This window comes from Stereum hirsutum, assembly GCF_000264905.1.
Source record: "Stereum hirsutum FP-91666 SS1 unplaced genomic scaffold STEHIscaffold_35, whole genome shotgun sequence".
Lineage (NCBI taxonomy): Eukaryota > Fungi > Basidiomycota > Agaricomycetes > Russulales > Stereaceae > Stereum > Stereum hirsutum.
The window spans coordinates 6605-17622 of record NW_006763165.1 but is presented as its reverse complement, the minus strand read 5'-3'; the positions used below and the strand labels follow the sequence as shown (position 1 = coordinate 17622).

The window sequence follows — 11018 nt, the reverse complement described above, 5'->3', positions numbered from 1 at the left end:
GGGTACGTGTTGTCATTGTTATTGGCATACCCGTCATGTTTCTCACAAGGGTCTCCGGCCCAGGACCAGCGGGGCAAAGGTAAAGGTAAAGGGAAAGAAGTGAAACGCCGCGTGTGTACTCACAACTCTTCGTAAAACACAAGCACCTCTGATGGTTGTGTGCCCCATTAGCGCATGCCGGATACATCTGACATCGATGTTATCGAGATATCTGACTCTGACGGTCCTTACGCTAAGCAAACGGTACGTGTTGTCATTGCTGTCTGCATACCCGTCCTGTTTCTCACAAGGGGCCCCGGCCAGGTCCAGCGGGACAAAGGGAAAGGCAAACAGGTGCAGCGCAGCGTATGTACTCAGAACTCTTAGTGAAACACAAGCACCTCTGACGGTTGTGTGCCCCATTAGTGGGATACCTCTGACATCGATGTCATCGAGATATCTGACTCTGACAGTCAGAGCGAGCTCGCACGAGATGTGAGACAGGAAGGGCCAAGTGTTAAGCGTAGGCAACTTGACAAGGGGAAGGGTCCCTCTCGAGCACAGGGTAGTCCCGCGAATCCGTATGTGCCCATCTCTGACCATGAGGAATTCGTGCAAGGCTCTTCATCGACGGCAGTCGTGCAAGGCTCTTCATCGACGGCAGTCGTAGAGATCAGTGATTCCGAGTGCGATGGGCAGGAGGTAGACACACTTGTGTAATTGGGCGAGGCACATCAGTCTTTATGCATTGTGTCTGTATGCGGTGTAAAAATCACCATCTGTCTTCTGTTATGTGCGTTCAACCCGACCGTCATTGTTCAAGCAAGGATTGAAACGAGGTGAAACAAGACCGCCTCTATAGTTTCTGTTTTCAGAAGCCCGCGCTGCGCTCCCCGGCTAACCCCGACCAGGCCCGGTCGCAGGCATTTCAAATGAAGTGGGGCCACGATGATTCAGTCTCCGGTCCTCATGCTCCGGTTGTTTGGCGCAGAACGTGCTTCACTCCTGCTCGCTTATGATCTCTGGGCTGTTCTACTTATCACCCTGTCGCTCGGTATCGTCATCATACCCACAACGTTCTACTGTTCAACATTCAACACCTGCGTCAACCCTTGCGTTGGCGACAATATCCTGGCATGCCGGCCCTCTCATCGCTCCCACTCAGCCCCTTTGTTTTCCACTCGTATATCTTCCATCGCTTAGATCGTTCATCCATTGTGCTAGCCAGTGCTGCGACTGAGGTCATCCAAGTGTTGCTAGCCTTTGTCAGTCAATCCAGCTACGTTGATGTCTCTCTCTCCGTGCATACCTTGTCTGCCACACAAGTCACCATCATCCTATCGTGAGCCGGCTACCACCACACCGCACGCCCAACCCCACATTCGGCCCGCGTCCGCACTCCCGGTTTGTCCCCGGGCCCAATCGAATGCATTCACCTTTCTTGACCGTCAACAAACGTTGTCAGTGCGAACCGTGAAATGAGGAGGAATGTGTGTGGCGCACACGTAGGCTGTGAAAGCTCGGATAGGGCACGAAGCTCCAGGCGTGCGAGGTATGGACACCTCATTCCACCCACCCAACCAAGGACTTGCCTTGTACGGGGAACTGATACCAAATGTTTATACAGTTGTCTGGACGCTTTTTGCCCTAGCTTACGAATCATGTCCGGAACACGCATTCAATCGAGCATGAAAAATCATCTCCCATTGTATGGCACTTTGTCCTCAACCAGGTTGCGATATCCCAAAAGCCTGTTACCCCTGTTGTACCACCAATATGTAATCCAACCCATTGGTGTTGGCTGGTGAACGGGCTTGCACTGCGTTTGTGCGGGCCCCGTCCTGTGAAACTGCCGCACCGCCACGCATTCCCCCATAGTTCAGGATCGTAGTAACTCTCGGGTGTCTCAATAACATTTCTAACTCTCTAACCTTTCGAAGATGTATTTTGGTTTCATTGCCATGATCACCATTGCGGGTTTCTGTCAATCGGCCGTCTCCTGGGTCAAGTTGTCAAGTTGTACAGGCTCTCCCCGTCACCTCTTGCCTCAAATCTTACCTGGAAATCATTCAATAGCTCGTTGCCTTGGCTGCCAACACCAAATAAGCCTGGCCGCCAAATCCACAGTCGCAGGGCGCCGATGGAACGACCACGCTCGGCAACCGCCGGCCAGGCCTGGCGGCGGGCTTATGGAACTTCACCGGCCCGGCACCTTCCATTCGCGTCGTCAAACTTCACCGCTTCCTTGAACCTCTCCGTTTCTGTTCTAGCGTAACTACTTTCTCTTCTGTGACTCCCGAAACCTTGCTATGACCTGGAACAACAAAATATTGGAGGCCAACAAGGGTCTCCAAAAAGAGATCATGGAGGCAGACCAATCCTCTCCCAGAAAAAACCTCCGAGCTAACATGGCCGTTCTCCAAGCCATACCTATGCTCACAGACGCGATACAGTCAGATGGCTCTTTACTGGAATGGATGACACCCCAAGGAGGCGCAGATAACGTATATCTTTCTTCATCTCACTCACCCCATGCTGCATTCGTGATGGCTGAAACAATGCCCCGTAGTCCTTCTCCGACGACAGCGTTTCAGATGAACCTACTATCGCCGAAGTGAGTTTCCTCCTATATTCTACCATGATTCTCTTCCCATATGCATTATTTCCAGTCTGTTGCCCGACAGTTGGACGAGTGGGACACAGACGGTATCTTCCGTACTAAAACCAGCCGGTACACCTCATGGCTTACGTTGGGGCTCTCGCAATCGATCCCTGCGACTCCAACGGACGTGTATATGAATTGCTCCCCGCAATCCTACAACCGGATGGCACGTATATTCTGGGGTCACATGCTCTTCGACCTTATCGCGTACCATGCCGGCTTTCGCAAGAACCAACCTCACTCTGTCCCCGTCAAGAAGCCCGAACTCAACAAGCTGCTGCAGAGGGAGGGTGTGAAACCGGTAAGGATTCAAAAACCTATACAAAAACGCTTTGCGGGGAGCTCATTTCGTCGTCGCAGCTCTTCACTTTCTTGACCAGTTGGATAGCGCGGCTTGACGAAATGTTCCCCCAGAACAGTGACACCGCCCCCAGCACATGCTACGCACCATCTAAACAGGTTCAAAATGCCTCGTGGTTCAGCACTCAACATTCGCCAGTCACGAAGCCGACAGAACCGTATAACTCCGTCCGCCCCGCCAATGCTGACGGCGCCACTGGGACGTCCCATCATGCCTTGATTGTGCATACGCCTGCCCCCATCTTCGAATTTTTTGACCCAGAGGCGCATACTATAACCCAATCAATCCTCAAGATCTCCCCTCACGGATCGTTGGCCTCACGCGCATCTCGCGACACCCACATCCTGCACGACATCTGGAAGAGAGACAAGAGCCTTATGATCCCCAATGCACTGAACAACATCTCTCTCGCAGCAACGGCTCTGTCGCTCTTGCTTCATGTGAGTCCCCCATACGATCTTGCATCACAATAACCCCATATTTATCTCATATCACAGGGAGATCTGGATAGTGAACAGTCTGCATCCGCCGTGAAAGAGGCTCTGGCTAAGTGAGTTCTGGTCCCAAATCGAACAATGTCGGCCTGTTAATCCATTCGTTTACAGACGGTACGAACTCATTCGGGACGATCCAGATCAAAAATGGGATCCTCAGACGTTCCTCGACAACCGCGGTCCCGACATGATCCTCCAGACTTTGCTGGTCGCCCTGCACGTCTCGCCTCTGCTACTGCTGGGCCCAGCCGCCTGTACAACTAACAATCGTGCGAGCTGGCTGGTCCTGTTCTCTGTCAGTACCATCATGTGAATGCGTTGACGTGATCGCTGACCACACACCCACATGTGTAGCTCAGGGTTGTGTTGGGCAACCCGTGGAAGCCACCGCTGGTCCAATTCATGGAGGACGCTGTGTGGCGCGCGGTTCTCATGGTCTATCTGGGGGGACGTGTAGACGATGCTTTCGCCGAACTTCACGCGACATGGTGCTCGGCTTGGCTGCGGCACAATCACCCTCGCGACATCGACGCGAGCACTTGGTTCAAAGACTTCAACAGTGAGTTAGGAGGCATTGACCGCAACACTACCCCAGCTGATTCGTATTACAGTCCCCGTAACATCTGAGAGCGAAGAGGTCGAGGACCGCCAGAAAGGCAAACAACAGGGTGATCGCCCAGACGGCTCTCCGCTTGAAGACGGACCAGACGAGGCGGAGGAAGACACGGTGCCACCTTCTCACGACCCGGAGTTCGTTGGCTGGTTGGAACGCGTGAATTCCGGATTTGAAATGCGTCAGGCCGGAGATCCAGATGCTGACAAGCGGCTGTATGAGATTTTTAAAGGCATGCAATCTGTTAAGCAGGAGGCCGCAGACGACATTCAACCAAAGAAAAATGTCCCTCAGGCAGTTCCGACTTCGCCTACACCCCCGAATGCAACGATGTCCAGAGCACCCCCATCCGAAACGATCGCCACCCACAACCCACCAACCGACTCGGCGGAAAAACAGGGCACGACCACCAATTCCCTTCCATTTAAGAGTTCCCCCAAGAAGCCTGACGCCATGTCTTCTGCATCGGTGCCACCCGCCACATCTGGTACTGGTGTCGTGGAGTCCAAACTGCCAGCCCCCGCTCCCTCTGCATCTGCACGCATTCCGTCAGGCCCGATCTCCTCTGCTCCCGCTTCCATCCCGTCTGCTTCCTCGGCCCACATCCCTTCTTCCCCTTCCGTCCTTGCTTCCCGTTCGCCCAACAAGCCTTGTGCCATTTCTTCTACCGCGGTGGCACCCACCACATCCGGTCCTAACGTCACGGGGTTGAATTTGCCTGCTCCCGCGCCCTCGGCATCTGCCCCTTGTTTGCCTGTCTCCTCTACCTCTACCGTTGCCACTTCCTCTAGCCGCAACAATCCTTCAGACGCCGTATCGGCTTCTAATCCTGCTGGTGCCATATCTTCTCTTCCGTCTTCCATCACGCGTCCTTCCTCGGGCGACAATCTCTCCTCCACCGTGCCCGTTTCGAGTTCGCTGAAGAATTCTCACGGTCTTTCCGCTGCCTCGGTGCCACCCGCCGGCAATTCCTCTCTCCCTCAGTCCCAGCCACTCGCCAAGGTCTGCTGGATTTGCGAGCAGGCTCCATCACATCCGCCAAACGAATGCCCGATTGTTCAGGAGGGTGCAGACGCCATCAACTTCAGAATGGTGGAATACCAGGGCCGCGAATATTATCCAGATCGTGTGACGCGTCTGGCTGCTATATTGAAAGAGGCCCGCGAGAAAGAGGCTACAGGGAGGTCCGCTCCGAATGCGCCCATCGTGTCGAACCCATGCGCTGAAACTCAAACCCAACATCTGGTCGCTGATGGTCAGGATCTCGATGGAGACGTGGTCATGCAAGGTACGAGCGAGCAACATCATTTCTTGTGGCACATCGTTCAATATAATTGTGTGGCCCCGAATCGCTTGCCTGGCAATACTGCAGATGCCCCCGTGCCAGTTGGGCCTCCCACGAACGTGCCACCCCCAGGGATCACTAGCGACCTGAACCAACATCCTAACATCCAACCAAATAATCCCCCGGAGCCGCGTATCAGTGCGACGGTGCACCCCTCGGTGCCCATGTCCCATCCCGCTCCCGTTATCGGTGAGGCTCGGACTATCTAAAGTTTTCTTCGCGCTGACTCAGAACTGATGTCTTGTGCGTTCAGATGACGAAGCGTATTCTCTAACCTTCAGGGGAGAACCCTACCCACTCCCGTCGGGTAGCCCGAAACTTTACATAGGGCCTACCTCTGGTGTACTGCCTAGTATGCAACATTTGTGAACCGCGCCGAACTGCCACACTCATCACTTACTACAGTCTTTCACGAGCACTCGGTGGTGCAGAAATTGTTCGACATTAAGAACATATTGTTGGGGTCGCTCCACCAAAAATATCGGGGCTTGGATGCCCAGCAGGCAGTGGTACGAGTGATTGACCATCCGTGGTTCTAAAAAGGTGACCTGACCATTCGCCCTATTCACTCAGGATGATATTGTCGCGGACGCCATGTTCCAACAACTCGAAGAGATTGTGTTCGATGATGACTATTCGAGTCGGGCCCTGGCGTGGGCTCTTTGGGTCAGCCTTTCATTATTATCACATTTTCTTCAACGCTTTTGTCCTGAAATAAGTTATCAGTACACGGGGATCGTTCACCTCATGCGCTATCTCGTGTGCACCATGAAGCGTGAAGAAGATTCAACTCGGCGCCAATTATGCCGTCGAGCCGCCCAGCTGCATAGGCGATTCGATTTGGAGTTGAAGTCCGCCGCCAGGGCTTCAAAACTCGACACGGACCCCTCTGACCCCTTGCTGGACTGCGTGACACACGCAGCAGAAGAACAGCTTTGGATCGGATTTCGGCCTTTCCCAGTGGCGGAGCATGTGAGAGGTGAGTTACACCGGCCTCTGCATTTACTGCTCTCAATGAAAAGATTGGTCCAGAAACGGAACACAGCCGGCGCATGGATGCTCGTGAGTGTGCATTATGGAGCATGGTAATCATACCGCTAATCGGGTTTGCGATGAATTGCACCAGAGATTGCGCAATGGATCTCGCTTTCCCCGGAAATGCGGCCTGCGCAGCCTGCCACTTCCTCGGTCGCGGTCTCCAATACGGCGCTCCCAGCTCAAAGTTCAAAGGCGAGCGGAGAAGGATACAGTAATCGTGTTGTGGAACTAGACATTGGAGGAGACTCAGGTGAAGTTCACACTCGATTGGATGTGCTGTCGAAGTATGCTGCTGACGTCACCTATCGTTGTTATCAGGTTTCTCCTCGCATCAGCATGCAGAGACACCTGAAGCTGGTGTCACGGTACAAGGCGCGCCAACAGCGGCTTCCTCCACATCTCAAGGCGCGAGTGTAAATCCACTTGGTAAGCATGTGTTCAGAAAGGGATGGTCGTCGCTCGCTCATGTCCGTCCCTTCCAATACAAGGTGCTTCTGAGGCGCCCCCCAATGCTGCCGGAGTGGTGCCCAAGACTGCAGACCAGGAGAAGGCTCAGGCAGGAACAGATCATGCTCGTCCGGGCCAGCTCCAAACTGGAGGGGGAAAAGATGGTACGCTAGGTCCGCATTTGGATGTCCCAAGAGCCTCCGCAGACAGAGTCGGCGAGCGCGTTACCTCGAGTCCACAGCACGCCGTTCACACAGGATCCGACTGTGTTCCCTACGACCGCCATATGTCGGTGCCCCTAGACCTGCAAGTATCCGTGGATCGTCGTCGGACAGATTGGATCCCTGTCAACCTTAAGGCTATGACAGCTCGTTCTTACCCACCTTGGCACCCAGGTTCGTCTCTGTGCTTCCATTGTACATACCGCACCTGACCACATATCGGTAACACCCTGCCGTGACGTTTGCGGGCCACGAAACCGCCGCAGACATCGATGATCCCTCGGGTAATATCCGCCCTTACTGTGTCAGCTTCACGGGTTGACCCAACTGTTCTAGGCGTACAATCGGACCTAGAGCGTGACACCGATCGCATACGCGCCACCTCCGTGCCCATGGACCTGGAAGCATCACTACGTATCCCTCAGCTCACTTGGCTCGCAAGTACGTCCCTGTCCTTCCAATATTCATGTGGTGCCTGACCATGTACGGGTCAGACCATGTATCCGTGGCTCCAGCGGATACAACTGGGGCGATCCTCGATGATATGCGCGGTAAGATGAGCCTGTTGTGTTTGTGGGCCGGGAGCTGAGTGATCTGTTTTAGGTGAAGAGCGGGACGCAGAACCTGACATCGACAAAGAACCACGCTACCCCAGCCGCAACGTCGCCCGCCCCAATTACCGAGAGATAACGGGTGGCACTGCAGGACATGCAACTTCGGCGAAGCGCGCACGCAAGGTAATGGCTGTCCCTTTTCACGCTCGGCAGCCTACCGACATTATGTGCTCACCACGATTTTCCATGCAGGGCGCTACTTCTGGGACAGCAGAGCAAGGCGAACACGAGTTCAGTCCGGATCCCAGGCCTTGGCCGAGCAAACGGATAGTAAGTTTTCCCTACCACACGGGTATGCACTCATGCTAATCATCCACACCCAGCGGCTAACTCGTGAGCCAAGCGAAGACGAGGAAGACTTCATTCCGCCACCCGAACCTGGACCGTACTATTACAAAAGGTTCCGCGTCGACAAGGTCACAGACGGCGAGCTGATCGAGTTCATTCCCCATCCTTCTTGCGTACGTTCAATACACATTTGAGGAAGGCCCTCGCTAAACTCAGTTGTCTGACCAGGCACGCATGGAGGTGTACATTTGGAAGCAACTATGGGACTCACTGAACCATCCAGTGACGGGGAGCATTGTGGACTGGGACCACAGCGGTGTACCGAAGCCGTTGCACCTTCATCCATACTCTCGCAGAAACTCGACCGAATATGACCCCTCGGAGCCATTACAATCCTGCATATTCGTGACTCCATGGTCTGAATATCTCCAATTACCATGTGAGGAGATTCAGGCCGTCTTCAGCCAGCGACACATCCTCGTCTACGAGGTCCCTCACAGTCACGTTTGGGATTGGTCGTTATTCTGCATCGATCGCGTGAACTCTATCCTTGCGTGGTTGCAAATCCAGAGTGCGTTCTTTCTCGTTGCGCAACGCGCCTTCTCACTGATTTCTGGGCAGGCATGGAAAACAGAGATCGACAGGGACGGCTGCGTAGACAAACACACACCTGGTACAGCTCCAAGACCGTCTATGAGACCGTCCCTCCCAAGCGGAAGGAGGACACGCACAAAGAAGCGAACGGCTTGAGCCTGAATGCCCTGAGTTGTTTGAAACCCAGGACGATGCTAGAACACCCGCCACGCTTTTTGTGAGTACGTGTTTAACGTAGCGTCAAGACTAGACTAAACCGAAATTTAGGGACCTCGCTAACGACCGGACCGCTATGGAGGCATACGACTCCGTTTACGAGAGAATGCCCACAGAAGTACCTAACGGCCATCTCTCCTGGGCGATAATGAGCAGTCCCAACGTGGTCTCTCGTGTCCACGTTGATACAACAGGTCTGGCTACCGTCTCTTTGCCTCTCACCGGAGAAAAGTGGTGGGCCGTGGCGCACCCACGTCCCGAGTTTGCTGAGGAGCTTTCGGAGACGCGGACGGGTCTCTTCCGTGACTTCAAAGAATACCACATCGACGAACGGTACAGATGGGAGGCAGTCTCTTTGGGCAAATTCACTGCTTTGTAAGTCCTATACATTTTTGTGCCGACAGCGCGGTTGGCCTGACATCGTTATTTCCGAGCTTCATGAGGCCGTGCACGCCACACTACGTACTAACCAGTGAGGAGTCGATCGTCTCCGGCGCCCACTTCTACGCCTCTGCAACATTGAAGGCCAGTTGTTGTGGTGCCGTTCACGCGTTATTGGCGGACAACATGATCACCAACACGTCGCACCCAGAGCTTCTGCCTCAGCTGGCCAGTTTCAATTTTTGGTTCAATCTATTGCAGTATCAATTGCCTCGACATCCTGGTGAGTGTCCTTCCTTCTCACTGGCTGACATCCCACTCATCCTCGTACCCTGGTGGTCGTCCAGCTCGCGTATTTTTACACCCCGATCGTGGCGTGCGGCATCTCCTTGGCTGTATCGCGGTCTTTTGGCGAACCCTGGATTACCGGTCATATTTCCAGTCAGCCCGACGCGACAACGATGGGGGTGAAAAGGAGACCGACGGTGACGAAAACGAAGCAACACCGGCCTTGCGCGAGAACTGGAAAGATGAGTTCGCCTTCGGCGCCGATCACAAGCACTCTATGAGGGCATTTGGACGGGCCTTCGCACGGTACATCCTGTTTGCATCTGCAGATGCCACCCCCGTCATTCGCGACCGTTCGCGTCACAGTAAGCCTCCACGGATTGGAAGTCTGGAGACGGAGGCCGTTGTCAACGAACTCGGGTGGCTCCCGTACCGCGTACGTTTTCCTATCGCACAACTCTGTCATTTCGCTCTGGCCGTCATGGCTGAGCGGGTTCGGCTCGACAAAAAGGTTCACGGAGAAATCCCGGTCCACTGCCTGCGATACTGGTTGGTGGAAGACATTCGCGATTTTCTGGGAGATTATGTTGCACTTCTGGTCCAGTTATGGTTGTCCCAGATCGAAGAAGCAGTGGCCTACGGTGAAGACGTGTTCTCCGACCTGTTGCAGAAGGATGTCGAGTGGGAACCATTACCCAAGTACGACTACAGGGGCTTTTGGTATACGGCGCAGACGTCCCACGCAAGCCACCCACAGAAGCTCCCCGGCCCCTGCGTATTGCAAACCGTCACCCACAAGTTTCAATGGACAAAATGGGTCAAGGTCAGAGAAAAGAACGACGGCTTGGACGATGATCCTCTATCGGATGGAGAGGCGACCGAGGACGAGATGCAGCAGGAGAAAGAGTTGAGGGATCGCGCGAGGAAGGCGAAGAGGAAAAATGCCAAGAAGCGGACCCAGGAGGAGAAACAGGCGGTGAAAGAGGCTGAGGAACAGCAGGCGAGGCGGGATGAGAAACAGCGTTTGAGGTCGGAGCACGACGCTGATGGCGAGACCGTCATCTTTAATGACGACGAGATGGAACAAGTGGAGAGGCCGGACGTTGGGGAAGGTATGGTGCGCTCCGATGGGAAACGGGCGGGAGACGATTACCTTCCGGATTCGGACCCGCCTTCTGATGACGATGAGATGATGGGTACATTTAGCGGAGGTCACGATGGTGTGAGGGGCACAGATGACGACGACGAGCGAGGTGTGGGGGAAGAGGACAAGGAAATGAGGAGCGGCGGCGAGGGTGAAGAGGAGGATGCTGAGGGAGAGGATGACGAGGAAATGATGAGCAGAAATGGGGGTGGTGCTGAGGGAGATGATGACGAGGAGATGATGAGCGGAAATGGGGGTGGTGCTGAGGGAGAGGATCATGAGGAGATGATGCCCGGAAATGGGGGGGACGTAGACATGGACGCACGCGACGTT

The 11018-nt window shown here is 54.4% G+C and overlaps 2 protein-coding genes across 2 annotated transcripts in view; both read left to right on the top strand.

Moving 5' to 3' along the window:
- STEHIDRAFT_116806 (uncharacterized protein) overlaps positions 1 to 699 on the top strand; it is a gene marked incomplete at both ends in the record, with an annotated part of 4753 nt that extends 4054 nt beyond the window's left edge. Inside the window, 4 exons of the mRNA XM_007311752.1 lie at positions 50 to 79; positions 208 to 243; positions 291 to 345; positions 406 to 699. Of these exons, the coding sequence (XP_007311814.1) occupies positions 50 to 79; positions 208 to 243; positions 291 to 345; positions 406 to 699 (415 nt within the window). The remainder of the gene's footprint in view (positions 1 to 49; positions 80 to 207; positions 244 to 290; positions 346 to 405) is intronic.
- A 1589-nt stretch (positions 700 to 2288) lies between these two features.
- STEHIDRAFT_116805 (uncharacterized protein) overlaps positions 2289 to 11018 on the top strand; it is a gene marked incomplete at both ends in the record, with an annotated part of 10570 nt that continues 1840 nt past the window's right edge. The window contains 27 exons of the mRNA XM_007311751.1: positions 2289 to 2483; positions 2549 to 2593; positions 2649 to 2942; positions 3002 to 3442; positions 3500 to 3552; positions 3608 to 3791; positions 3851 to 4055; positions 4108 to 5397; positions 5482 to 5643; positions 5708 to 5806; positions 5860 to 5963; positions 6028 to 6120; positions 6181 to 6433; positions 6487 to 6516; positions 6581 to 6742; positions 6811 to 6918; positions 6981 to 7334; positions 7470 to 7601; positions 7655 to 7711; positions 7764 to 7897; positions 7967 to 8044; positions 8098 to 8235; positions 8291 to 8633; positions 8684 to 8873; positions 8924 to 9247; positions 9277 to 9536; positions 9601 to 11015. Of these exons, the coding sequence (XP_007311813.1) occupies positions 2289 to 2483; positions 2549 to 2593; positions 2649 to 2942; positions 3002 to 3442; positions 3500 to 3552; positions 3608 to 3791; positions 3851 to 4055; positions 4108 to 5397; positions 5482 to 5643; positions 5708 to 5806; positions 5860 to 5963; positions 6028 to 6120; positions 6181 to 6433; positions 6487 to 6516; positions 6581 to 6742; positions 6811 to 6918; positions 6981 to 7334; positions 7470 to 7601; positions 7655 to 7711; positions 7764 to 7897; positions 7967 to 8044; positions 8098 to 8235; positions 8291 to 8633; positions 8684 to 8873; positions 8924 to 9247; positions 9277 to 9536; positions 9601 to 11015 (7143 nt within the window). The remainder of the gene's footprint in view (positions 2484 to 2548; positions 2594 to 2648; positions 2943 to 3001; positions 3443 to 3499; positions 3553 to 3607; positions 3792 to 3850; positions 4056 to 4107; positions 5398 to 5481; positions 5644 to 5707; positions 5807 to 5859; positions 5964 to 6027; positions 6121 to 6180; positions 6434 to 6486; positions 6517 to 6580; positions 6743 to 6810; positions 6919 to 6980; positions 7335 to 7469; positions 7602 to 7654; positions 7712 to 7763; positions 7898 to 7966; positions 8045 to 8097; positions 8236 to 8290; positions 8634 to 8683; positions 8874 to 8923; positions 9248 to 9276; positions 9537 to 9600; positions 11016 to 11018) is intronic.